The sequence below is a fragment of the Penicillium citrinum genome, assembly GCF_028827155.1.
Source record: "Penicillium citrinum strain IBT 23319 chromosome Unknown utg000007l:1.0-2040159.0:1.0-2041076.0, whole genome shotgun sequence".
Lineage (NCBI taxonomy): Eukaryota > Fungi > Ascomycota > Eurotiomycetes > Eurotiales > Aspergillaceae > Penicillium > Penicillium citrinum.
In genome coordinates, this window is record NW_026622692.1 from 1,881,383 (window position 1) to 1,906,040 (window position 24,658).

General features: G+C 47.8%; 10 protein-coding genes across 10 annotated transcripts; 5 read left to right on the forward strand and 5 right to left on the reverse strand.

The window, feature by feature from the left end:
* Window positions 1-9: 9 nt before the first annotated feature.
* Window positions 10-2,875, reverse strand: facB (C6 transcription factor FacB/Cat8; the record flags this gene model as incomplete). Its single annotated transcript, XM_056647294.1, has 5 exons — window positions 10-313; window positions 372-1,634; window positions 1,687-1,967; window positions 2,019-2,329; window positions 2,392-2,875. The coding sequence occupies 5 exons, from the start codon at window positions 2,873-2,875 to the stop codon at window positions 10-12; spliced, it is 2,643 nt and encodes an 880-aa protein (XP_056498845.1).
* Window positions 2,876-5,017: 2,142 nt separating this feature from the next.
* On the reverse strand, window positions 5,018-6,748 carry N7469_008377 (SET domain-containing protein; the record flags this gene model as incomplete). The annotated part of the gene is made up of 4 exons (XM_056647295.1): window positions 5,018-5,101; window positions 5,206-5,806; window positions 5,882-6,399; window positions 6,458-6,748. 4 exons carry the CDS (start codon window positions 6,746-6,748, stop codon window positions 5,018-5,020), a joined length of 1,494 nt encoding a protein of 497 aa, XP_056498846.1.
* A 706-nt stretch (window positions 6,749-7,454) lies between these two features.
* On the forward strand, window positions 7,455-7,899 carry N7469_008378 (uncharacterized protein; the record flags this gene model as incomplete). The annotated part of the gene is made up of 2 exons (XM_056647296.1): window positions 7,455-7,823; window positions 7,888-7,899. The coding sequence occupies 2 exons, from the start codon at window positions 7,455-7,457 to the stop codon at window positions 7,897-7,899; spliced, it is 381 nt and encodes a 126-aa protein (XP_056498847.1).
* A 164-nt stretch (window positions 7,900-8,063) lies between these two features.
* N7469_008379 (Ygr210 GTPase family protein) lies at window positions 8,064-9,855 on the reverse strand (the record flags this gene model as incomplete). The annotated part of the gene is made up of 10 exons (XM_056647297.1): window positions 8,064-8,090; window positions 8,158-8,278; window positions 8,334-8,513; window positions 8,570-8,775; window positions 8,833-9,044; window positions 9,104-9,135; window positions 9,195-9,557; window positions 9,637-9,646; window positions 9,710-9,767; window positions 9,820-9,855. The coding sequence occupies 10 exons, from the start codon at window positions 9,853-9,855 to the stop codon at window positions 8,064-8,066; spliced, it is 1,245 nt and encodes a 414-aa protein (XP_056498848.1).
* A 1,104-nt stretch (window positions 9,856-10,959) lies between these two features.
* N7469_008380 (uncharacterized protein) lies at window positions 10,960-11,403 on the forward strand (the record flags this gene model as incomplete). The annotated part of the gene is made up of 2 exons (XM_056647298.1): window positions 10,960-11,073; window positions 11,164-11,403. The coding sequence occupies 2 exons, from the start codon at window positions 10,960-10,962 to the stop codon at window positions 11,401-11,403; spliced, it is 354 nt and encodes a 117-aa protein (XP_056498849.1).
* Window positions 11,404-12,527: 1,124 nt separating this feature from the next.
* N7469_008381 (uncharacterized protein) lies at window positions 12,528-13,220 on the forward strand (the record flags this gene model as incomplete). The annotated part of the gene is made up of 1 exon (XM_056647299.1): window positions 12,528-13,220. One exon carries the CDS (start codon window positions 12,528-12,530, stop codon window positions 13,218-13,220), a length of 693 nt encoding a protein of 230 aa, XP_056498850.1.
* Window positions 13,221-15,680: 2,460 nt separating this feature from the next.
* N7469_008382 (uncharacterized protein) lies at window positions 15,681-16,567 on the reverse strand (the record flags this gene model as incomplete). The annotated part of the gene is made up of 2 exons (XM_056647300.1): window positions 15,681-16,063; window positions 16,252-16,567. The coding sequence occupies 2 exons, from the start codon at window positions 16,565-16,567 to the stop codon at window positions 15,681-15,683; spliced, it is 699 nt and encodes a 232-aa protein (XP_056498851.1).
* A 334-nt stretch (window positions 16,568-16,901) lies between these two features.
* On the forward strand, window positions 16,902-19,259 carry N7469_008383 (coiled-coil domain-containing protein MAD1; the record flags this gene model as incomplete). Its single annotated transcript, XM_056647301.1, has 3 exons — window positions 16,902-17,046; window positions 17,111-17,262; window positions 17,322-19,259. 3 exons carry the CDS (start codon window positions 16,902-16,904, stop codon window positions 19,257-19,259), a joined length of 2,235 nt encoding a protein of 744 aa, XP_056498852.1.
* Window positions 19,260-19,695: 436 nt separating this feature from the next.
* N7469_008384 (glutathione S-transferase family protein) lies at window positions 19,696-20,625 on the forward strand (the record flags this gene model as incomplete). The annotated part of the gene is made up of 4 exons (XM_056647302.1): window positions 19,696-19,774; window positions 19,846-19,892; window positions 19,948-19,985; window positions 20,070-20,625. The coding sequence occupies 4 exons, from the start codon at window positions 19,696-19,698 to the stop codon at window positions 20,623-20,625; spliced, it is 720 nt and encodes a 239-aa protein (XP_056498853.1).
* Window positions 20,626-21,312: 687 nt separating this feature from the next.
* On the reverse strand, window positions 21,313-24,464 carry N7469_008385 (uncharacterized protein; the record flags this gene model as incomplete). Its single annotated transcript, XM_056647303.1, has 8 exons — window positions 21,313-22,455; window positions 22,517-22,622; window positions 22,690-22,769; window positions 22,824-23,206; window positions 23,274-23,995; window positions 24,068-24,153; window positions 24,247-24,339; window positions 24,429-24,464. 8 exons carry the CDS (start codon window positions 24,462-24,464, stop codon window positions 21,313-21,315), a joined length of 2,649 nt encoding a protein of 882 aa, XP_056498854.1.
* Between the last annotated feature and the right edge of the window lie 194 nt (window positions 24,465-24,658).

The window sequence follows — 24,658 nt, forward strand, 5'->3', positions numbered from 1 at the left end:
TAGGGACAGTCAGACGGCCAGCCGTCGATCCCAGCCATTGACCAAGGCATATTCATCAATTTCCCCTTTAACCGGCATAATGGTTTGGAAGGGATCAATCAAGCCGAGATCATCCGGATGTGCCGAAGCATCCGCGAAAGAATGCAAGTTGGCATCCTCAGCACTACCCATGCTTTCCCCAGAATAACTTAGAACACTCTGTGCAGCGTGTTCTTGAAATGGGGCGAAATCTCCGCTGCTGGAGGACCATGCCTTGGGAGAAAGATCTTGCATGTCGGTAGTCGGTGGGGGGGATCGATAAATTTGCATCATTCTGTTTTTGCGCATATTCTGCTGTAATTGAAGCAAATGGGCCAGAATCTTCGCCACACTCTTTCCCACCGTAAATACCAGTGAAGATATTGGAGTATCCACGATCCATATCACTGAGCACATACTCCCAGTCCGCCATGGTGATGGCGCCACTCGTGGTATCCGATGGAGTTGATTTCGACATCTCTGGTGGATAATCATAACCCAGTGATGAAGACATAAGCCTTGGGTCCGATCCCAGGTCCAAAGATGCGCGTCCGTAGTCAACGGGATACTGGGAGGCAGCAATATTCTCATGCTGGGAAGGAGGAAGGCTGGCCCAGCTCGGAGATCGAAGGGACTGGGGCACAACTGGAGGGCTAGCGCCGGAGACAGTATTCCGACGAGACGCGGTACTTTTTGGTGACTCTTGGCGATTGTCATTTGGTGTGAGACGAGACTTCAAAGACTGAAGATGCTTTTTCGGGGACTTGGATGGCTTTTGAGTTGGAGGAACCATTCCTTGTGATGATGTTCGGTTCTGTGGTCCTCCTCGTTTGTTCGAGTCTAGGAAGACCAAAGTACTAGCGAGTGACGTGAATTCGGACGCAGCCTCGGGCGAATGTTGCTCCAATTCTTCCACGACATTAGCGAGCAGCTTCTGGCTTTCCTTGACTAATTTGCTGTCTCGCTTTAGGCCGAGGGTTTGCCACAGCAGTCCTAGCCCGGCCAGGAACACCAATTCCTTGCGGTTGATACTGAAGGAGAGGCAGAGGCGTCGCTCATCCAGCAATTGTAAGATTTGAATCATGTGCTTCGACGAGTCGGATACTGCTAGAATAGACGGAGAGCGCAGGTTCTCCTCCGCGAAGCAGACAGCAGGGCGATGGATCAATGATCGAATAAAATAATACACAAGAGACTTGGAGATTGTCAGCACTATGAGATCAAAACAAATGGGGGGCTTAAAAATGTCTGTACTAACCAGAAGTGGAGATCTGCTGCTAGTAACGTTGGTGCTGGGCTTATCTTGAGAGAATTCAAGGCGCAGATGCGCCGGCAACATCTTCAGCCACTCATCCAACTGTTCAGAGATGACGCGCATCTTGGAGACAGATATCTCATAGCTAGACCGCGACGGGTACAGATCCTCGAGAGCCTTTGTGAGAATCCGCGATGCAGAAAAAAGCGCCAGAGCGCTGGAGAGGCGAGTGGACTCTCCAGGTAGAGTAGGTAGGAACCCGGACTCCGTAACATTTTCATCATCCACATCAACAGGATACTCAGTCTGGATATCAGCTTCACGCAATAGAACAGGCATGCCAGTTAGAGCAGAGCAGAATCTGTTACCGTTAGCAAGAATCTAGAAGGATTTGTGTTTAAAGGATCGCCTACCGATCCAGAACATATTGGCACCAGAATACTTTTTTCCTGGTTTCCCCGTCAAGTGGATTAAATGCCGCCTCGTCCTGGGACTCATGTAGCCCCAACTGGTGGCAGATGTCCACTGCCAAAGCACGATATCGAAGCAGACTCTTGTAGTCACTTTTGATCATACAATACATCTGGGCCAAAACATAACATTGCAAGGCACCGATAGAGGATTCACCCAGGAGGTTATCAAGGGTACCAGTCCAATTCTCCTCAAAGAAAGTGGGATCTTGGGTTGTTCTCGACTGTTCTTTGTTAGCCAAAGCCACTTCAAAGCTAGAGAAGGTAGTACATACATTCGATGACAGAGCGGCAACTCCAAAAATCAAATTTAATTGAGCCAGGACAGGCAGATTGTGTTTCAAAGAATCGGGGCTGTTCAAGTATTGCTCATATGCCTTGAGAATAGTCGGGCGGTGCACCACTGGGTAGAGTGGTGCCCATTCTTGGAAGAAGATATTGATGAGTTGGTCAGACAACAGGCGTGGGGGAGTTTTAACAGCCCCGGAAGATCCCCGTGCTACTGCAGGTGAGAGTTTCGTGAGGACCTGAGTGGGAATCTTCGAGGTCGCCTTCTCTTGGCTAACCAGCCTGTTCGTAAATACATCTGTCTCAGGTTAACTCCCGAATCAATTGTACGAAGTACTGTGGATATGGTATTCAACTTACCCGCAAATCCCTGGGTGCTTGAAAGAGCCGTATAAGGGTTTTCGGGAGACGGTTGTGCCTTCGGTCGTGCGACATGAACAATTCCCTCGGAGTGGTTCAAACTGGGTGATTTACTCTGAGCGGATGCAGACGGAGATCGGACCGAGGCGGCTCTCTGCGACGAAGGCGAAAATGAATGTATTCTGGATAATACGTCGATCTTTTCGTCCTTTTCGTCCAATAAATCCTTCAGGTCCTTGACCTCTGTTTCCAAGGCTCGCACACGTTCCTCTAAAGACTCGGTGTAGCCACGGGGGAAAGCCCTGCGGCTAAGTTTATCGCTCGTTCGACATTCAAACCCGACGTTGGCGCATTGTGTACAACAGGGACGAACACCGTCGCAACGGATCTTTTTACTGCGGCATCGATCACAGGCCTGGGCGATCCGACTTTGAGTGCCGGTGCCACCGACCTTGATCACTTTCATGGGTAGGATACCAGGCATATTGAAGAAGCAGACGGGCACATCGGCCGCTGCGGCAAGAAGTTGTCGTGATGAAGCTCGAAAAGAGGCGGTTCAGTGATCGACCGATAAGTCCGAGAATAGTCAAATATCCCGGGTATGCGTGAATATCGTCGTAGGTGAAAATAGAAGAAGAGTGAAGAGTAAGATTGAAGAATGGAGAAGTACTGGAGCAGAAGGCGAACAGGAGAGGAGAGGAGAGGGGATCACAGCTGAGTCAGTGTGGACGTGGAGAAGAAGCCGGCCAATCCAGTGAGATGCGAGGGTCAGAGGATTCGCTCGTTCACAAAGTGGAGAAAACATCTCCAGCCTGGCAAACGTTAATCATCTCTCCTTTTTGTAATATTTCCCCATCGGTAGATTGCCAGGGTTTGCCTTCGGATGTGATCGACCATGGTTTTTAAATAACTAGTGTACATACTGCGAATGCACTTCGTTAGGGTTTGAGGAGAGTTCTCTCCAGGTTGCCCCTATACCCCATACTTGTATGTCTCCAACTTGTCCAATCGACCAGATATTCAGTCTCGGCCTACTCCATAGTGTATCTCCTTTTAAGAATTGCGCGGTCTCCTGCCCCAGACTCCACATTTATGATTTGCCGCGCCATCTTGGCTCTACTGTGTGTACATATTATACGTATAGACTAAATCATCAAAGACGGTCTACATCCCCGGACACGTACGGAGTCAGACGAGAATAAGCAGGACATCCCCAGTCCAGCACTGATGAATATATCCGGGGTCATTCGGACCCGCATGGCATGGCGCTGCCGCATCCGAAAACCTTCCTCGGTTACCCCCAAGGTTGATGTGGTTGGGTCATGTCCAAGTCTGTATCCGAACTTCTTTTCCGATCGACATCGCCCCATGGTTCAGGAATGAACAGATTATGTAGTAGTACACTCCGTACTTCATACACATGCCCTAGCTTTGACTCCAATTTGGGATTGGGAAGAGTAGAGAATCATAGTTCACTGTTCTCGAATCCAAAATAAAGGGGAACGGACGTGATCTGGATACGGAGCTCCGCCGTGTCACACGAGAATGATTATTCTCACAGACCCCTAACACCCCGATTCTCGGCACTTAACACGAATGGTCAATGGTCAAATTCAAAAACTTCTTTAAAGAGGCCGAAACGTTGCGAAACCGCCACTCCCGACCGTTCGCGTCCATGCAATACACACGACACGATACAGTAGTCGAGAAGATCTTTTGTCAGAGGAAATTTCCGGTTTTTCTTGTAAGAGATGCCCAACCGCAGATGTCATGGATCATTGTGGCACTGGGGAACTGGGGAAATGAGAAAACCGGGCGCCAATGGTTTCCGGTTGATTAGGAGATTTCCCCAAGATCTGTCTTTCAGGGTCTCGTTTTCTGATTCGCGAGTAGTTTTGGGCTTGCCACGACGAGTTTTGGCCGAGAGAATTGCGAGGCTAGCACAGTTCCATGGATTGGTGCTGAATAGACTCCACCTCAATACTTACCACTTCCGCGGTAGCCGGCTGCGATTCAGCACCTTTTCGTATACATATACTCCGTACTATGTATGGGATCGATATTCATTTCCTTTCCATGTTCGTCGAAATATTGAGATCCTCAAATGCCGAGGTTTCACCCGATATCGTCCAAGTTCATCAAGAGCCCTGGTCGCCGGAACGTAGATGTTCAAAATCGATCTTGGCCTACCGTGATCCAAAGCGCCCGCTACATCTCGCTCGAATCTGTACTGTAGATAAATTTCGATCATATCCTTAGATGCCCCGCACTGAATATTGGCTGTGGTATCTCTGGGGACTCCGCAAGTCAAGGGTTGGGGTCATTTTCGCAGGTCCCCAATCCTCGTGTAGATCCATCCTCTCAAAAACTCCCCACTGACTATTGATCTGCTTCAATTCATGACTTGGTGGACACGTCATAGTACTACATATTCCCCCCTGATTGGTAGATATGCTTTCAGCTTTTGACCCCCCCCCCCATCAGGATTCCTCGTCTGAAATCCCGTCTACAGCAATGGCGTGGCTCTTGAGAGGAAAATAGTGTTTGGACTAAGTGAAGGCTATTGAGGGAGGAATATCCTTTCTTGGCGATATTTTCGTGACGTTCATGCCTCTGTGTTCATATGTCATGAGAAGTCTTCGACATCCTCCGCTTGAGCCTGCTCGGTCAAATATTGAATGACCGCTTTCGATTCCATTAATTCGGTTTGCTATGCACAGTAGTTAGTGACAATGCCTAGCGAGTTTATTGATATGGGGGTACAAGGAGAAGAGGAGGTTTTGAAAAACAAAGGGTGAGAACTGAGTCACTGACCTGTTTTGTTAGATCTAAAATAGCATTTTCTAGGTGCTTTGTTTCAAGTTGCCTGAGTCGAGATGCCAAACTGAAGATCTCAGGCCGGAAAATTGTCTCGAAAATTGCTTGATTCTCTTGTAAACTTCTCAGCACATCGTCTGTTTCTTTCATGAGAGACAGCTGGGCCTCAAGCCTTTCGAGTAGTAAAACAACTGCTCGAAGCTGGAATACATCCCAGGCGGGGTCTGCAGCAAGAAGTTCTCGCAGCTGATGAGGCGACTCAAGTTTCTCCTCTCTCCAGATAGTTTCAAGCTCCATAGTCCCGTCGTTGGTTTGGGTAACCCCAATATGGAGGCCGTCCTCCTCGTTCACACTTGCCAGCCAGACGAGTGGACTATCCCAAACGATATGAGACGAGGATCCGATATCAGAGACTAATGACAGGCGAATCCCTGGTGCTTCACGACAAATCATGTTCTTGGCAACTCCCAAGGGGTCATCACTTGGCATATTCATATCCAAAAGAACCTGCCTTGCTTCCTTTCTATCACTCTCAAGAAATCCATAGGAGAATACCATTTCTGATGCGGACTTCTCGTCTCCATAGCTGAAGTTGAGACTTGTCAGAGACCATCAATAAGTTCCAGTCATAGTAATCACTATAAGCTGGAAATGACAATGTTGAAGAACTCACGATATCGTCACTTCGTCGCCAGGGTGAATGGCCTTGCCCCAACGAAGCTGCAAAATTGCATTTCCCTCAGAATCCGCATCATACAGCGCTCGCACATCAGGCTCGGAGATATGGTTCGCCATGTCGATACAAGGCACCATTGCATGTCCACTGCCTGGTAGATCCACCATACGTGATCGATATGCAGCATCGATGTATTTCCAATCGTCTTCGGTCAACTTCCCAATTCCTTCCTCCCACCAAGCTTCTCGGCACCACTGAATGTTATCCGTGGATTCACGTAGGTGTAAGAATTCCCGCTCAAGGGAGGAACACTTAGCTTCGACAACAGCAGCAAGCGAAGTTCCTCTCAGAAGTTGTTGTTCTTCATCACTGTAAGATGTAGGAAGAGGAAATGATGGTGGGAAGAACTTGATATACTCGGTCCATGGGCTAGATACTCCTACCTGGCGTTTCATGTCAGGACTAGAATGAGTGATTTGAACCAGGAGGAATATCATAATGGCCCCTCTTGCAGTCTGATTGGTTGTCAGTGCATATAATATCTATTTGTGAGAGGATTTAGGTCGAACAAACCCTTCCAAAGTCACCAACAGCTTCAAGGACTTCTCGAAGATCCCGATCGGATTTAGAGTGATCTTGTACCGCCTCCAAAGACAATACTAGCTCTCGCGGGATTTGAAGTAAAACTTGGGGACTGGAATCTGTTTCACAGCTGGATTTCTCTTCGGTAGCCACAATTGCATTTCCTTTGTCAGTTTCACTCTCGGTGGAGCTTAGATTTTGGAAAGCGACTCCATTTGTGGAAATCCCATTGAGCTTGGCCCAGACTGGGAGGGATTGAAGTGGAAGATATTCCCGCCTCATCACGTTGAGGACAAATTTGATGAGACCTTTTCGAAATGAGTATTCAAGGTAATGCGACGGTTGGATTTCCGTGAAAATTGATTGATTTTTAGCAGCAAGTCTTTCTCAGTCGTCGCTTTGTGATGATCAACTTTGAAGTTCAAATTGGCCCGCCAGTTGCACGCGGGCAGGTGCACGACACTAGTCCTAATTAGGAACAGTCCTTCAATATACAATCAATTCATCAATTCATGCAAGAGTTAATAGATTCATGATATTCAATAGTCATAAAAGTAAACTGAAAGAAAGTGTACTCGGTTCTGAGGTCCCCTTATGTTCTACTGCATTTGAAGTCCAGACCCAGTCAGCGCAGCCTACATAACGCATAGAAACCATGTCTTATAGAAAGGTCCACCGTATCTAACGACTACTTCCATTAACAAAACTGATCTATTACCCTTGACCGGATCCTCTCTCGGTTCAATCGTTCCATGTTATTGTGATTCCCATCAATATATCCTCGCTATATTCTCGTAGTATCTCCTTAGTCATTGAGGTAGCCATCTGCGATTCTATTACAGCATTTGACGTCATAACCAGATATTGTCATCAGTCAAGCGTTCTAACATCATTCCAAGTTCGAACTTTGAACGTTTTGACTACCTATCGGACCATAACTCTCAAATCACCTAGGTACTTTGTACAATTCAAGAAATAAATCCTCAGTATGTTGCGATTACGAAACACATATCTTCAAAGCGGCCGAGTCTCCATTTATCCAATTCGTTCGCAAACGCCATCGAAATTCATCCCAATCCACTTGCAAAACAGAGATCATTCCTCGCAGTCCAGCGGACGAAGTGACGAGAATGAAGAACATGCAATCAAGCGGGCCGAGAGAGGAGAAAAGGAAGATCCAGCCGCAGCAGCGGTGGCGTCCGGGATAGAGGAAAGGAGAAGAAATGAAGGAATTGCAGACGACACGAAATCTGGAGCAACAACAGAGCGAGGAGGTAGCAAACATGCGGCAAAGGCCAAAAAGGAACACCCTGCGGCTCCAGAGCCTATCATTGGAATGAATGATGAGCGGGCCAAGGTGAGTTTTCTGCTTCTTTGTCCAAGTCTGAGGTCGTTAGCATTGACCTGATTTCTCTTCACAGAAAGGTGGTTAGTCATCAGATTTATTCTCATGCATAGTTGATTATTCCTTGAAGGGTCGCAGGCTGGTTAACATTATATTCTGAAATTGGTATTCTCAATGTCGCATGGTGAAGTGCATGTTCGTGACTCAAATGTATTGTTATTGTATTTTAGGCCTATGTATAGCATTCACATTTCACCGACCAACCTTGAAGGATAGGATCTGTGAGAGAGTCAATTAGTATAAGACACAATCTCTGTGTGCTATAAGTTGTTAGATAAAAACTTACATCGTGCTTCCCAACAGCCACAATGTCATCCTCTGACACTCGAGTGCCCCCGATTCCTTCAATGTAGGAAATCGGCACATCGCCCATGACCTTGCGGGCCACGTCGCCCACTGTGCTGTTTCTGCTAATTGTCAGAAATTTCTCAGGCTGAGATCGGTAGTTTAGCAAGCACTCACCTCTTGACTAAGACGCAGTCACGGAATGCCGCTGTACCGGATCCAGAACTGAATGTCTGCAAGTTTCTCACGGGGAAGATTGGCACGAGACCCAACAGTTCAGCGGCACGTGAAAGGCATTGCACAACGCCGGTTGAACCGAATCGGTACAGAACCATATCTTTTAAGTTCTCGACTCGTCTTTATTCGCATCAGTTAGCGGGGTGCGTCGCTTGTGATTCGATATGCAAACTCACGTCTTCAGCTTTTCATCCATTTCCTTGAGACCTCCACCATCTGGCTCGCCCATCTCAATCAGATCTTCTCGGGTATCTACAAATTCGCTTCCTTCGACATATCTGACATATTCTTGTTTTGCCAAGCGTCGGAGGAATACTTCTGATATGGCTGAACAAAGCACAATGCTCTGTGGATCTTGCATCTTGGCGATCTTGCTCACGTTCTATAGCTTTGGTTAGCATAAACATGTCACAAGGACACTGGAAATTTTAAAACGCACCTTGTCCGCATCTGGATGATCAATCTTGTTCAAGGCATATACTGTGGGAAACTTCTCGTTGATAAATGTCTTGACCACAAGCTCCACAGTCTCGTCGGACCAATGCTCGAGAGGTTCCTTCAGGGCAAGCTTGTCCAAACAACGCGCAACAACGGAATGAGTACTTCCATATCCTGAGAATTGTCCTTGTAATGTGTCCACGGGGTTCGCCTCTGTATATATTGTAAGCAATCGAGACATGGCGAAGATCAGTCGAAGACAATCTACTAACTCGTTGCGGTATGTCTTCGCTTGATAGATCCCCTTATTTTGTAAGTCAGAATGGATTGATTAGATAGGTAGATGCATAGATAAACACCTACCATTTCTCCATCAAATTTCCCAGGACCCAGCGCACAATCTCAGAGTATAGCCACTCAATGTCCACGGAAGGGTCGTATCCCCGAGTAGCCTTTCCTTCTGCATCGGTCGTACCACTCACATCCACAACATGAATCAGCGCATCTGCATGTCGCAAGTCATCCAAAAACTTGTTTCCCAGTCCCCGCCCTTGGTGCGCGCCAGGCACAAGTCCAGCAACGTCTAACAATTCGATCGGAACGGAACGTCGTCCCTCGTGACAACCACCATAATTCGGTTGGCATCGGTCGGATACGCCATGTCGTTGGCAGGCGCAGTCAATCTGAAGATATCCAATGGCTCGCTGGGGATCAATGGTCGTGAAACTTCCGGTTGTAAAACGTTAGCGCAAGGTCTGTTCGATAAGGCGGGTTGCTCGAGATGAGCGATAGAAGGTAAACAAACGGGAAATTGCCTATCAAACAAAAAACATATCAGTCATTGCAAATGAATCAAAGCCTCAAGGGAATTCACATACCAACTTTGGAAGTAGCATCGGTCAAACTATTCAATGTCGTAGATTTCCCACTTGACGGCTATGCCCCTCCATGGTCAGCGGGGTTGCGATTTGGGGATGGAACAACAAACCTTTCCCACCAGTCCAATCAATGGGTCACGAGGCATTTTGAGATAATCCTCCGGGCGTAAACACCAAAGTAACGAAGCAATACAAGCTCTTGTTTGCCTGTACAATTTGAGCGATTCGAAACCCTCGGATTTGCGATAAGAATCATTTTCTGCCGTTTGAAAGTAGAAGGCGGTATGAATGCCCTCTTTTAACATACACAAATTTAGAAACCGGCTGGTGCCCTGAATGAATTGAGAATGGAAATTAGCTGGAAATTCATTTATCAAGATAGTTTCAAGTTGGTACCACAAGAGATATATAATCCATGAGCTGTCCTTCAACTTGATAAAGCATTTTGTAAAATCAGGTCTACTCGGACTCTAACAGGGCCATCATCACTGCCTGGCAGTGGTAGTGTAGCAAATATATAGTACGCTAGTTGGTGCGCATTGCTGCTAATGACAGAACCGAGGACAAGTTTCAACATTCAAACCCCATAAGGGCTTCGATTAAAGCTTCCAAGTAGTAGTTTACTATCTCGAGATTTTTTTTATGAACTCTTGGAGGCGTTCACAGTTGTAGAATACTAGTACATATAGATAGATCCTTTTGTACTGGCGGTATAGCCGCATAACTAATCTTATAAACTCAATTGAATAAATAGCTCAAATAGCTCCAAGGGGAGTAGTATACACCCTGCCAGCAATACTCAATTGGCGATCTAAGCAAGTCGAACCTCATGTTCTTTCTTTTCCATATGGGACTCTGGTACACTACAAATGTGACATCCACTCGGCCCTCGTTACCAGACATCTCACCGCGCATGTCGCAAGTTCAATGACAAGGAGAAGATCAGAGTCCACTGCTGTGGAGAATTTGCATCAGCATAAATGATAGAAACTTAGATTCTTGGAAGTGGAAGCATTCCATGTAATCGATGGTGTCCATGGTTAATACCGGCTCCTATGTCGTCATAATGGCAAACGTCATTACTACAGCCGAAGATGCTCCATGGAAATACTATAAGAATACTAGGTTTCTCGGCCATTTCATCGATTTCATATTCTACAATTCAATTATTTCTTTCCCTACATCACCAAAACGCTTTCCTACAAACTTCAAACTAGTTCCCCACCAAATACCCTTCACATTCTCCCAAAATGTCCGACGCTACCTACCACACCACCCGCCAGGATCTCCGCAAGGAGGAGACTCGCACCGCTCAGCAGCACGGTGGAAAGATCCCTGCCGACTCTGATGTCTCTCAGATGAAGGTGAGCTTCTATCTTCCAAGAAGTTCATAAAATTGATCCAATGATTTACTAAAATTCTTTATTATCAGTCTATCATCGACCAGAACACAGACAAGTCCAAGGAAATTGATCAGACCAAGGCCAACTTGCCTCTGCCCAAGGACCCCCCCAGTCGCTAGTGACTGGAACTCCTCCGACCAGCGCACCGTTAACGTCGGCTCTGGTCGCTTCGAGGGACCTACCTCCCTCGCTACCGACGGTGGCGATGATGCCCTGCGCGGCCCCGCCACTGCTAGCAGCAGCGTCCGTGTCTCTGGTGAACAGCTGCACAAGAACACCAAGCCCGAGTAAATTTGTGGCTATATGAATCATGGTATTAAAGGGGTCTTGAAAAGTCGTTCACCTGGCGTTGTTAGCATTGAATGATCTTGATGGACAATTTCGCGATGGACTACATCATCCATCCTCTCTCATGTACGATATCCTTTATTGCACCGAATTACGAGCGAACGAATTAAATTAAATTTGCATACAACTACATAAATTCCACAAATAGTATGAACGTAAAAAATATTAGATTGTAAAGACAAGAGACAAGGCACCTGTCAATGGAAGGTACATCAATCATAGCTTCGTTGCTAGCTCTAGAATGAGTGACATGGCTATGATTACGCGGCTCTAAACACCAATTTGTGACCGGGTCATAATCGAGAGGACATCAAATTAAAAGATACACTATTTGATTCAAAATAAATTGTAATCAACTCACAATTTCCGCACTTGAGGTCGTGTGACTCTTAACTGTACACAGCACTGCAAAGGAATAAAGTATTGCCTATTTGGGGAAGGGTACATGTTTGCAGTGTTTGGCATAATCCGTGACGTCAAGGCGACATAATCCTCCAACTTCTCAAATCTGCCCAGTTTTCAAGCTCGTGTCGACCCCAGAAACCCTTGGAAATAAAGACTCATGAACTCATGGATCCACGAATCCACGATAAGCAATGTACAGGATATGGAGAGTCGCATTCTCTGGAAGCCAATTTGCACCAAAACGTGAGGGATAAGGTCCCCACCAAAGACGTAGGAGTTCCACTGCCTCTTCGATCAGATGCCTCTAGATTGCCACCGAGAACGCCTCGATCTTGAGGCTAGTTGACGTGACTACTGTTACTTGCTGGTGCATTGGACATCTTCTTGGAATCTTTGCTATCAATGTCTGACAGTCGTAAGTGTGACATCACCTGCCGTGATATCAAGCTATGCTTGTCTCTCATACCAGTTCATAGTTATGTGTTCATAGATATTTGATCCTCTAGAGAAAGACTATTTAGGAGTGCCATCGCATGTTGGATTTCATTTCGAAATAAACTCAATTCTATTCACGAAGCATTTTCTACACTTCTCTGTAATACACAGAAGCAACCATTCCTAAGTCCCTTTTTTATACTACTATCACAACGAACAATATCAACATGGATCTCCAAGGCACTCCTCTCCCTCACGGCCCCCGCAGCACCAAGGTCACCACCGATCCCAAGGCCTACCAGCAACCCATTGAAGAGCCCTCTGGCCCCGTTGCCAACGACTCCCTCGCCGCTGAGTCCGTTCGCGGCGGCGGCGGTTTCTCTGAGAACCGCGGCGCTCAGCCCGCCTCTCACAACCAGTCTTCCTTGAAGAACTCTTCCGGATCTACCGAGCTCCCCTCTGTCCCTGTGGGCGGCCTTCGTGACGACCGTGAGCGTGCCGAGAAGTACCCCGAGGGTCTCGGCGGCCAGGGTAACTTCCCCGGTGCTCACCACTCCGGTTACGCCGGTGGTCCTACTGCTGCTAAGCAGGAGATGGGCATTGGCGGCCAGACTACCGCCAGCGGCAGCAGCCAGTACAATGCTGGTCAGGCCCCTTCATACGTTGCCGATGTCACTGATGGCTACCAGGGCACTAAGCCCGATGGCCGTAACATCCACGAGGGCGGCTTCAACTCCAATGATGCTAAGAATGCCAGTCTCAACTCTGAGCCTGGCTCCATTAACGACCCTGGCCGTGCTGCTGTCAACAAGTTCCAGCAGTCTACTTCCAAGAGTGCTCTTAACTCCGGTGTTCCTACCCAGACACACGTTGGTGACCAGGGATCTTTCGATGCTCTGGAACGTGACCAGCGCGCTTAAAAAGCAAGAGGGCTTCGAATTTACCCTCGATGATTTTGCAATTTCATCTAAGCGAGCAAGCGTTTTGATAATCTAGTTGGCTCATGCCTGGAGCTGGGTCTTTGATCGATTATGAGTGCACGTCTTTATACGATGTACAATAGACAAACAATACCAAAATATTTATGAGTGAACAGTTTCGCCGGATTTTCGTAGCTGTAGCATTGAACTCCCATTATAACTGTATATTCAGCTAGGAATGCTATTAAAAGTGACCTGTCTCTCAAACAAGAGATTCATCAATGTCTGTCTCCGAGTCTGAATCAGAATGATCTGTCAAAAAACTGGAATCCTCATAGTTGGCTTCACCTGACGCTAGTCTTGGGATACCAATCACTTCTAGCTCTACCTTGGACACCCTTCCAAGCCTTTCGACATTGTCATCCTCATTACTAGAATTCTCACTGCGACTCCTGCGTTGTCCCACCGGCCCTGTTGATTCACCATTATTCCAGAGGTAATTCCCAAACTCGACCAATCCAACTGTTAAAATCGCGATCCAAACCAGAGCGAGAAGTACAATGACAGTCGTAAAGATTCCTGGAAGCGGGAAAGAAGGAAAAGCCGCAGGGGCAAATTTCAAGAAAGGAAAAGACACTCGATAAGATAAGAATGAAATATAATGTCCTGATGAGAATTGGAGTGTCGGGAATTCAGATTCAACCTTTTGACTCGTAACATAGTTTGGTTTGGATTTTCCCAACATCTGTCCGTATTGCTTTTCTGACAATTTTGCTGTAGAAGAGGACTCGTTTTCAAAGGTATCTTCTTGGTAGACGTGGGGTGGTTTGACGGAGACAGGCGAAACTGGAATCAAGACTGATATAATTGATTTTTTGGGTACTGGCAGTTCTTCTTGGGTATGCACAGCGTGGATTATCTTAGATTCACCATTGCTAGATAGTTGTGGCTTCACATCACGTCAGAATGATAGACTTTTCTGGAGGCATAAACAACGAGACAATGGTGACTGACCAATTCCAATTCAGCATGTGCTGACTCCGAAGATGAGAAGTTTTCTTCCTTGTCTTTTGCGTTCCACGAGTTCTGAGTCTTCGCGTTGCCAACTTCAACTTCGTGGCTACTACCTAGTACCCATTCTGATGCTTGAATAGGTAATGATATGACCGGATGTACAATGGCCAACAAGAGCACAGTCACGGTCCAGTGTAGAGACCGAATGAATATCATCTTCGATATAGCGAGTGCGGTATGTATGTTATTAATGAGAGTACAGTTTGAGTTGATTATGTAGTGAACGTCGGGTGGCGCATGATATGTACGAAGTATGCAGGCAATTAAAAGCAAAACACGCGAGAGATAGCTTCCTCTTGTCGGGTCGGGGGCCACGGCCGTTTTTTATATGAATGCCTGGGGTAGGGCAAGTGGGAAACGCCCCGCAAGGGTCTCATTTCTAGACAAGAACCCTCTTGTAAACCTTGGAAGAGACCGCGTACAACCTACCAGATACTCACATTTGTGATGAGAAACGAGATCTTGAATCTAGGAGGGCCGACTCCATAAAAAGATATGGACCAAGCGAGGCCAATCTCCGGCAAAGATGGCTTTTCTCATTGGTTCTTTCTGGTATCATCTGTTCTCCGGCATGCAACTTCCCCCCTTGTTGGACATTTCAAAGAAAAGAAGGGATTGATCAGACTGATCAACTTGGAATGATAGCGCCACTAGTCCAATATCAACTCTGGGTCGGATGCAAGGCTAATCGGCTAGATTCGAAGCTAGTTACGAGCGGTACAAGTCCAAGTCCAAGCACTCTGCATCTGTTTTTCGCTTTCTTCACTATGGTCGTGAGACTAATGAACTACTTCGCATTATTTTCTAGGATTTCATTTGAAAAATTCTAAAGATCAACAGATAAGCTAAAGTGCAACTCATCGACCTCAGTGGCTGTGTAACCGTCCTGTCCTGCCCGGGGAAGGCCAACTTATCTCGACAAAATGTCAATCTGTGTGACTGATTTGAACTTGTTCTGTAGTATCGCGATAGCTCTGAAAGCGTTGATTCGGAGATCGATTACAGTGAAACTCCTGAATAATCCAGGCACGGACAGGGCCGCGGATTGCGCACATGGAATGCCGGTCACATTGACAAGGCAGATCGCATGGAGGCCCACTTACTAAAATTGTTCACGTACGATATTAAATGAATGATGGATGCATGGGGTTATTTCTTATTGGGAATTCTTGTTGCCTTTTTTCATACACCGTTGATATAACGCCGAACTGCAGAAAAGCAAAGATGGTAAAAGAAATGATATAGGAACCCAAAGGCCGAACCCCCAAAGACATGCACAGTCCTATCAACCAAGAACCATAACCTGTACACAATACGTGAACCCACTAGCAACCGGGAAAGTGGGAACAAAAGCAAAAAAAGGAACAAAGCAAGCAAGTAACCATTTTAAACGGTCAGCTTCTCGCACTCCTTCTTAGCGAGCTTGGCCAATTCCTCGAAGACCTTGCTGAAGTCCTCGCCATCGGCATCGTCGTCGATCTTCTTGTTCTTGCCAGCGGACTTGGGGGTCACCATAACGACACTGGTCGGACGCTTGGTGGCAGCGGAGGCACCGAGCTCAGCGCGGGAAGTGACGAAAAGGTAGGGAATACCGTGGTCCTCGCACAAGACGGGGATGTGAGAGATGACATCCATAGGGGAGATGTCAGCGGCGAGAATGACAACAGCGGAGGGGATATCGATGGAGGCGTTGGCAGCCGGGATAGCGGACTTGCGGAGCGCCTTGACGACTTCCTTGACACCGCGCTTGAGAGACTTGTTGACAGCAGCTAAAAAGAAGGAAATAGATATCAGCAACTAGATCAATTGGATAGAAATTCCCGGAGTAAAATTTATGCATCCAATTTGCAATGCCAGCGCAACAAGTTGCGAGCGTAGCAGAATTAATTGTCGAAGCACAAATGAATGGAGAACAGGCGCAAAGAATCGAAACTTTTCGGGGAATTGGTCAACGTACCCTTCTTGACGGTCTTAAGAACCTTCTTGGCCTGCTTGTCCTCGACCAGAGGGTTGGCGAAAGGCACGACGGCACCAACGGGGCGGTCGATGGCCATGGCATCGACTTCAACGTCGGCGGTACCAGCAGCAACAGCCTGGTCCAGACCCTCAAGGACTTGGGAGGTGATCTCCTTCTCTACCGCATCGGCGAGAGCGGTCTTGTCCTTCTTTTCCTTCTTGTCCTTCTTGCCGGCCTTGTGCACACCGTCCTTCTCGGCACGCTTCTCCTTCTTCTCAGCGCGCTTCTTATCCTTCTCGACCTTGTCCTTGCCCATGATGTCGATTGCGAAAGATAAAAACGGGAAGACGGGGGTGGGGTGAGTTTGGTGGTGCGTAGAGAAAAAGTGCGCTGCGCAACTCCGAAATAATTTCTGAAGACGCTAGTCCCGATCCGGTAGCTCTGGGTGGATGACTAATGCCCAAACATTGCCCGCGGGTCTGCGCTGGTTGGAAAGGAATGGAGAGCTTTCACCTCGAAGCACTCTTAGTCGTTTAATTCCAGAGGCGAATTGAAGCGTCTTAGGGGCCAGAGACTTTTGGCCTGTTGCTTTGTCTCGTCCACTTACGCTTTTTGTGTGGATCGCCCCTCAACCATCGTGAAAGGGCACAATGGATTCAAGCCAGTCGACGCGACCAGCATCCCAGCTAATTGCTGGTTTTGCGTCGCCTTCGACTCCAACAAATGCCCGGAGATCACTGCGACAATCTGTGCAAGTCCCTCAAACTTTATCCATGCACCAGCAGCCTTTACACGGTTAGTAGATGCCCTTGATTCAATGAACATGAGACGCGAGCACACATTGACAGTTGAGATACAGATGCGGAGAAGGATGAGTTGCGAGTGCAAGTCAGTACGCTGAAATACGAGATCGAAAATATCAAGCAGGAGCAAGAGCTACAAACCCTACAACATGAAAAGGAGACACGGGAGATGCAAGTGAAAGCTGATGCGGACTTCAGAAAGGCACAGGTCCGTTACCGCTATAGTAACTTGAAAATAAATGTTTACTAATTTGTCTCATTCAATAGGCAGCTGAATCCGCATCGAACCGTGCTATTCACAAGAGCGACGCCCTAGCCAAAGAATTAAAAGAAGCACAAGAACAAGCACTTATAGAGAAGACCGGCCTTGAACGCAAAATCCGAACACTCCAGGATGAAAGACAAAACCTCCAGGAAGAGCTGGATGATTCACAGGCACGATTGTCCGACCAGGGACGACACTCTAAATACCAGATAAATGAATTGGAATCCGTCCGTGCGTCACTTCAAAGGACTATTGAAGAGCTTCAGAATGATCTTCAAGCAGCTCGCGACTCCCAACAGACAACTCAGGAACGGTTGACCCAGCGTGAAGGCGAGGTTGCGGAGCTCGAGTCGGAAAACATTCGTCTGAAATCAGAGGGTACTGATGCCGAAGAATTGGCTGTCTTAAAAAGAGAACTGTCTGACCAAGTCGCTCACATTCGAGAATTGGAGACAACAAATCGAGAACAGGGCGCAGAGCTACAATATTTGCGGAAAGTTCAGAAAAATGTTGATGTCGTTCAGGAGCAAAAGAGATCGCTCGAGAATCAATTAACGATGATGAAAGACTTGGAGGCGGAGGTTGGTACCCTGCAAATCCAAAAACGGATTCTCGAAGATGAACGACAGTCTTGGACCAGTCTGCTCGAAGACAATGACCAATCTTCTGAACTTGACACCCCCGAGGCGGTTGTCAAAGCCCTAGCACAGAAGCAAATTGAAATCGCATCTCTAGTTGATCGACTTGGCAATGTTGATGCTCAGTTCCTGGAGAAAGATGAAACAATTACCAGTCTTGAGAAAGAAAAGTCAACCCTTCGCCAGGAACTGGAAAAACTGCGTACCTCCTCGACTGCAAGTGCCAGTGCCGTTGCGCCTGCAGCAGTTGAGGCTCGAGCTAAGTCACGGCTGGAACGACAACGTGCTCTGGCAGTGAAGGAGGTCGAATATCTTCGTGCTCAACTCAAGACATTTGACGAGGAAGAGCTTACGATGAACGAAGAAAAAACATACGATGAGCAAAAAGCCGAGCAGATTGCACAACTACAAAAGATCGTGGACGAATACCGCACTGAGCTTCATACGGTACACGAAGAACTATCCAAGAGAGAGGCAGCACCGCCGCCAGCCCTGGATGAGAATCAGGTCCGGGGCACTAAACGTCCTTTGTCTCCCGCAGAGAGTGATGCAGAGAGTGAACGTCTTTCAGTGCTTACCCGCAAGAACCGGAAGCTGCAGGAATCACTGTCCAAATCGGAGCAAGCCATGACACTTGCACGCCGGGAATTGGATGCAGCGAAATCCCAAATCAAGTCCCTCAAGTCTAAATCTCGCACTCGTGTTCTTGAACTACGCGAGAACCCCACTGCTGAGGTCGAGAAGATCAAAATGTCTACATTGACAACACTCCGTTCAGAGAACCAAGCCCTTCTCGCTCAACTCCGTGGCGAGAATGCGGGTGTCAAAGTTGTTCCTGTCGATACACTCGACAGTCTCAAACTTGAAATGCAAGAAATGGACCGCGTCGTCGCTGACAAGGAGAAGCGCATGCGTCGTCTCAAGGAGATCTGGACCGCCAAAAGCTCTGAATTCCGTGAGGCGGTTGCTTCTCTCCTCGGGTTCAAACTTGATTTCCTTCCGAATGGCCGTGTTCGAGTGACATCCATGTTCCATTTATCCTCTGCCTATCGTCATGGCGATGGTGATGACCCTTCCAACTCTCGTGGCGCCGGCAGCATGGGCAATGGTGAGGAGAATTCGATCGTTTTCGATGGTGAGAATGGTACAATGAAAATCTCCGGAGGTCCCAACAGTCTTTTTGCCATGGAAATCAAGCATCTCATCAAGTTTTGGGTTGAGGAAAGAAAAGACATTCCCTGCTTCTTAGCCGCCATGACCTTGGACTTTTATGACAAGACCACTCGTGCGGCCCGGATGTGATTCTCTGTATTGCTTCCGGGTGACATTTATCTCACCTTATATCCGTATGCATCTTCGGCGCATTGCTTTTTCTCTTTTCTGTCAAAATCTCTCTTTTGTGTATGATTCCCCGGCACTTTGACATCTTGTGCCATGCTTTCCCATGCGAAGTAATATGTCTATCTGTCTTACTGAGATGGAACCAATTACATCGCTTCTATAAAAGAAAACTTTCATCCTATAAGAGTAATATCCTGTAGACTATTCAATAATTCCACCCACAACACCCACAATTTGTTTGTTGACTCGCTTTGTTTTGTCAAAAAGTCGGCGATCTCCCGCAGATCGGCAAATTGTACCTCCGCCTTACAAATCAACTTTGCTTCAAGTGCACTTTTATCCATCTCAATTTATTCTGCGTTCAATCAATTGTACACACCCCAAATTTATTCTGACCATGTCCTCTGGCCAATATATTCTTTACGACATCGCGAGCAGGGAGCCCTGCTCGACTTGGACTCCGAATCCTTGGAAAAGTGAGTCACCAGCTTTGACTCGGAGGAATCGCTGTTTAGTTACGAAGCAATTGATTGACATCGCCACATAGCTCGCTTGCTTTTCAATTTCAAAGGCATTGACTTCAAGACTAAATGGGTAAACCAATTTTTGATTTGCAGCGGCTATGGATCACTGCTAATAGCTTCTCTAGCTGCACTACCCCGAGATAAAGCCAACATTGGAGAGCCAGTACGTTCATCTCTAAAAAGCTGGCATCACTTAAATATATTATTATAAGTATGATCATGATCATGCTCATGCTTGCCTTCACAGCGTCACACCAAATGAGCACGGAATTCCATACTCAATCCCGACTATCATTACCCCTGATGGGGAATACATCATGGATTCACGCGCAATCACAGAATATGTCGAGAGTCAACGTGCACAGCCCTCACTCCACCTTGACAACAACATCGTCGAGGAAGTCGAATTCCTATGGGCTAGCTATATGGGTGCTATCAAGCCTATATTCCTGAACCAGGTTCCAAAGCGGATTCTCCCTGACGAAAGTCTGGAATACTGGTACGCAACTCGCAAGGAAATGGCCGGCATGCCTGTAGAAGAACTCGAAGAGAAGAAAGGTGGAGAGAGTGCCTGGGATGAAGCTGAGATGGCTCTTCGTGAGGTCTCGGCTTTATTGAAGAAGAATAAGAAGGGGCCTTTCTTCTTGGGAGATGTTGTTAGCTATGCTGATTTGGTATGGGGTAGTGTCTTGCTTTTCAGTGAGCGTATTGGACCGGATTTCTTTGGAGAAGCGTTGAAAAGGTCTGGCGATGGACAGTCTCATTTGGATCTGCTTAATGCCATTCGTCCTTGGTCTGTCTGAAGGGCTCGGTGGATGCAGGGGGAATGTCAATCTTGGTCAAAATGTATATAGCATCCATGGACCAGGTCATACTCTTTTATCCAGTAGTCCTTCTCGTACTAGTACTTGTGCACTGGTAGCACTAGCTGGACTTGAAATGCTGCCTACTGCATTGATACCTAGAGCTACTAATAGGTATTGGTAGCTCTTCTAGCAGTAGTGTAGTTGCATTGAATCCTGAACATGAGCATATTCAAGTTCTCCATAACGGCAAATCTGGACATGAGCGCTCGAGATCACTAAGTTTTGACTCCGACGTAACGTCGAAAGCTTTAGCATCCATGTTAAAGTTGTGCCATGGATGGCATAGGTATGATATAATGAAGTATCCATTCGAAACCAACAAGACCGAGGTCTTCAAAACGTACATACGCAAGTTAAATGCCTAAGTACAGATCCAAAATCCAACAAAAGAAAATAAGGGAGGCGCTATTTGCAAGGAACGGAAGGCCGGTATCGAGGCCGCCATAGACAAGAAAGGCGATAGAAGAAACAAAAACAAGACAAGACAGACAGACATTAACAATCATCCTCGACCTTTTCTGTCCATCGTCCCCTTCATCCTTTGCCGCAGCAGACAGATGGAAAGAACAACAAGACTCGAGACAGGGTATATATGTGAAAAAGAATAGGGCATGCAAAACACGATCAAGTTGAAACGTACTTTCCACCGACAAGCTTACGAACTGTTGGGAGCTCACGCCACTCAGTAGAGACAGCCGGACTCTGGGGCTCGGCATCGGAGAATGGATCAGCCTCCTTTGCGGCAACATCGGAGACAGCTTGACTGATACCCAATCGAGAGCCGGTCTCAGTAGTGCGGAGTTCAAACTTCGCTTCAACATTGCCCTTACGAGGTCCAGGGGTAGATGTGGCAAAGCGAACAAGGAACTTGCCTTCCTCGCCGGCACCGGGTGGCTTCACTTCCAGCTCAGGGATTCTCCAGGTGACACTCGAAGTCTTGCGACGGAAGGTGGCACCGGAGTTGGGGTGCATGACTGCACTGGTGGCATGTGCAACGGACTCGCGTGGCTGCTTGGTTGTCTCGTCTTCAGAGGAAATATCCAAGCCCACTGTCAAGACCAGGTTCTTCAGAACGATGGGTTCGGCAGACTGCGAGATGAATGCAGGGTTGAGAGAGTAGAAGATGATGGCGCTAGCTTGGAGCTCCTGTAGATTCCATGCTGGCCTGAAAATAACAGGACAGTAAGCTGATGGATTGCTAGGGTCCAGATGCACCTGATATTTGAAAGCGACCGTTGGAATTGGTCGAGATATGCTGCCAAGCTGAATTTCGTACTCGCCGCGCTTCTCGTCCGTTGTATCTTTGCCTCCTTCGTGAACAAAGTTGGGGTTAGCAGCGACCTTCTCTAACACAGGGAAATTGTCCAGACGGATTTTAGCACTGTCTGCTGGGGTTCCTGGGCTGGGGTTGTTGGCCAAGGCTAGTTCTCCAACAACCGTAGACTTGGTCACGTTGCCTTCGGAGAACCATGCGCTGACTGTTTCAATGACTGAAGCATTCAAACCAGACTCGTAGAGCTCAGGATGAACGGTAGGGACAGCGCCCTGGGTAGTATGCCCTGAGCGAATAGACGTCGTGTCCGACATGGCGTGTTCCTCTGTCACATTGCTAGGAGACGGAGCATGCTTGATTGGCGAAGACGGGGCGTATATCTCTGGTGCGGCTTGGCCCATTGCCGTTTCAGCTCCAGCATTGGGAACAAATACTGTATTTCGCACGTCTCGTCGGCCCCGAATGGTACCTGCGTTTCGTCTCATGGGAGCTCGCTAGAGAGAAGATGAGCATCATGACTGCCGCTACTATTGGGGATTTAGGGGTCATACTCACCATGCGTAGAGTGTTCGCCATGTCATCCATCGCCTGCTGTGCTTGGCTTTCATCCTCGAAGATGGGTTGGTCCCGAATGGTCAAGTTCATACCAGAATCCTCGAACCTGTTTATATTCTCATCAGTTATCCCCTATCCCCCTCTTGTAGTTTAATACAGAATCTTCCACTTACCCTGAGGCTTCACGCTGAGCGCGCGTTATCTCGTCCACAGTCGATGGCCGTTCACTGAACCCTTCAGAATCGATATGGCCCTAGGAGTGAGGTTAGTATAGATTCTACGCCAGTAAGAAGAGCTTGCTACATACCTGACCAGTGCCATTACTGGTGAATCCGGCCTGGGCATTCGCTGTTGTACCATTCGTAGCTGTTGGCTCTGGCTGAGATACCGGAGCAGGCGTGATGGCATCTGCCGCGGTATGATCATGCGAAACACTTGGATTTCGCGCTGATTCCTCGGTGAAGGAGGTTCCAGGCCGATCTGATGCGGTTTGTGGTGGAGATTCCGGGATTTGCATATCCCTGGCAGACTCGCTTCTCTTGAAAGCTCCAAATGGGCTTCGGTATTTCTTCTCTGATTTCCTCTCATTGCCGCCACCCGACGGTACGATCACACTCTTGCGGCGGTTCATAACAGTACCAAGCCGCCTAAGGCCTCCCATGGGAGTGTTCCTGGGTTGTGGCTCAGGGGCTAAGGTTTGAAAGAGATTTTAGATTAGTTATGTCTAAGAGGTGAGCGGCTCAATACAAGGGCTTACCAGGGGGCGTCTGGAAGGCAGCAGGAACAGTGTCTGCTCTCGGGACAGGACTCTGCACAGATTCTGACCGCTGGCTGGCCGCATCATCCTGGTTACCCGAGGGAGGCTCAAGTGGTTCGGCGACAGAGGTTGAGACCGCTGCTGGGGTCGATGGAGCCACTTGAGGAGTTTCGGCCTGGGAAGTCTGTCTTCGCGACATCACTGGCGAGACAGGCGTCCGATCACCAGTGTGTTTGGCAGCAAAAGTCTTGATTTCATCAGCAGTTTCGACGTTGAGAAGAACATTTAGACAGCTTTCCGCCGCTTGCCGACCACGCTCAACTTGGTCGACCTCATGTGTTTCAAGTTGGGTAAGTACGTCACGAAGGTGGTTGAGTCGGCCCTCATCAGCTGCCTGAAGCTGCTCGTAGACAAAAGGCGCACGGGATTCCCATTGCTGGTTGATCTCATCCGCCTCGGCCACTGCACTGGCTAGTTTGTCCGCACCTTTCGTGCCTTTGCCCTTGGCCTTGTCCACTTTTTTCTGCGCATTTTCGACGTTTTTAGCCAGACCGGCGAGATTGCTCTGGATACCGGGCATTGACTGCATGTCGCGATTTTTGCTACTGTACTCCCTGAGAGGTCGTTCCACATCCTCCTCAATCTTGTTCGCAAGGGTCTCGTGAGACACAGCTAGGGCCTCGGTAGCGTTGATGATGCGTTGCCAAGGGATTTGGAAGATACTTTTATATTGTCAGTATGCACGATAGCTGCTTACCAGGCGACAATGCCCATTCGCAATTGATTGTACTTACCCAAGTGCAGCTCCATTATCAAGCTGAGGTCGATGCGCCAGCTTCCGCAAGCTCTGGGCGTATACCTCTTCCACCCGCCGGCGTTCCTGGTCATTCGCAAGTCAGTCTGACACCCCGCATATCTCCAAGAATGTGAAATCGAATGGGATGTCGCAGAAAAGAGATGTCGACCGTCATACCTGGAGGAAGTCCGCGATATCCGAATGGATCTTGTTAATCACTCTAATACGATCATTGAGGATGTTGGTAGCTTGATTGGGTTGTAGAGTAGCCTATATCAATCAAAGGTCATTCCACAGTTAGCGGGCAATCACTTCAGACCGAGTTTAAGCTCAGCAAGCTTTCGAGGAGACACGCATACCAGCAGCGCCGGGTACTCTTGCCGAGATAGTTCCATGGTGATTCCGATCAAATTTCCGTACAATCCACCAAGCGCATAATCAGATGAAAGGTAGCGCACAGGAGAAAAGAAGATGCGGGGGAATCAATGAATGCGGGAATCACAGGGTGTCGCCGAGGGCGGCCATGGGGATGGAATGACGATGGTCGGGAAGGGCGACGTCGCGGGTAGCCCGTCCAATCAGCAACGAC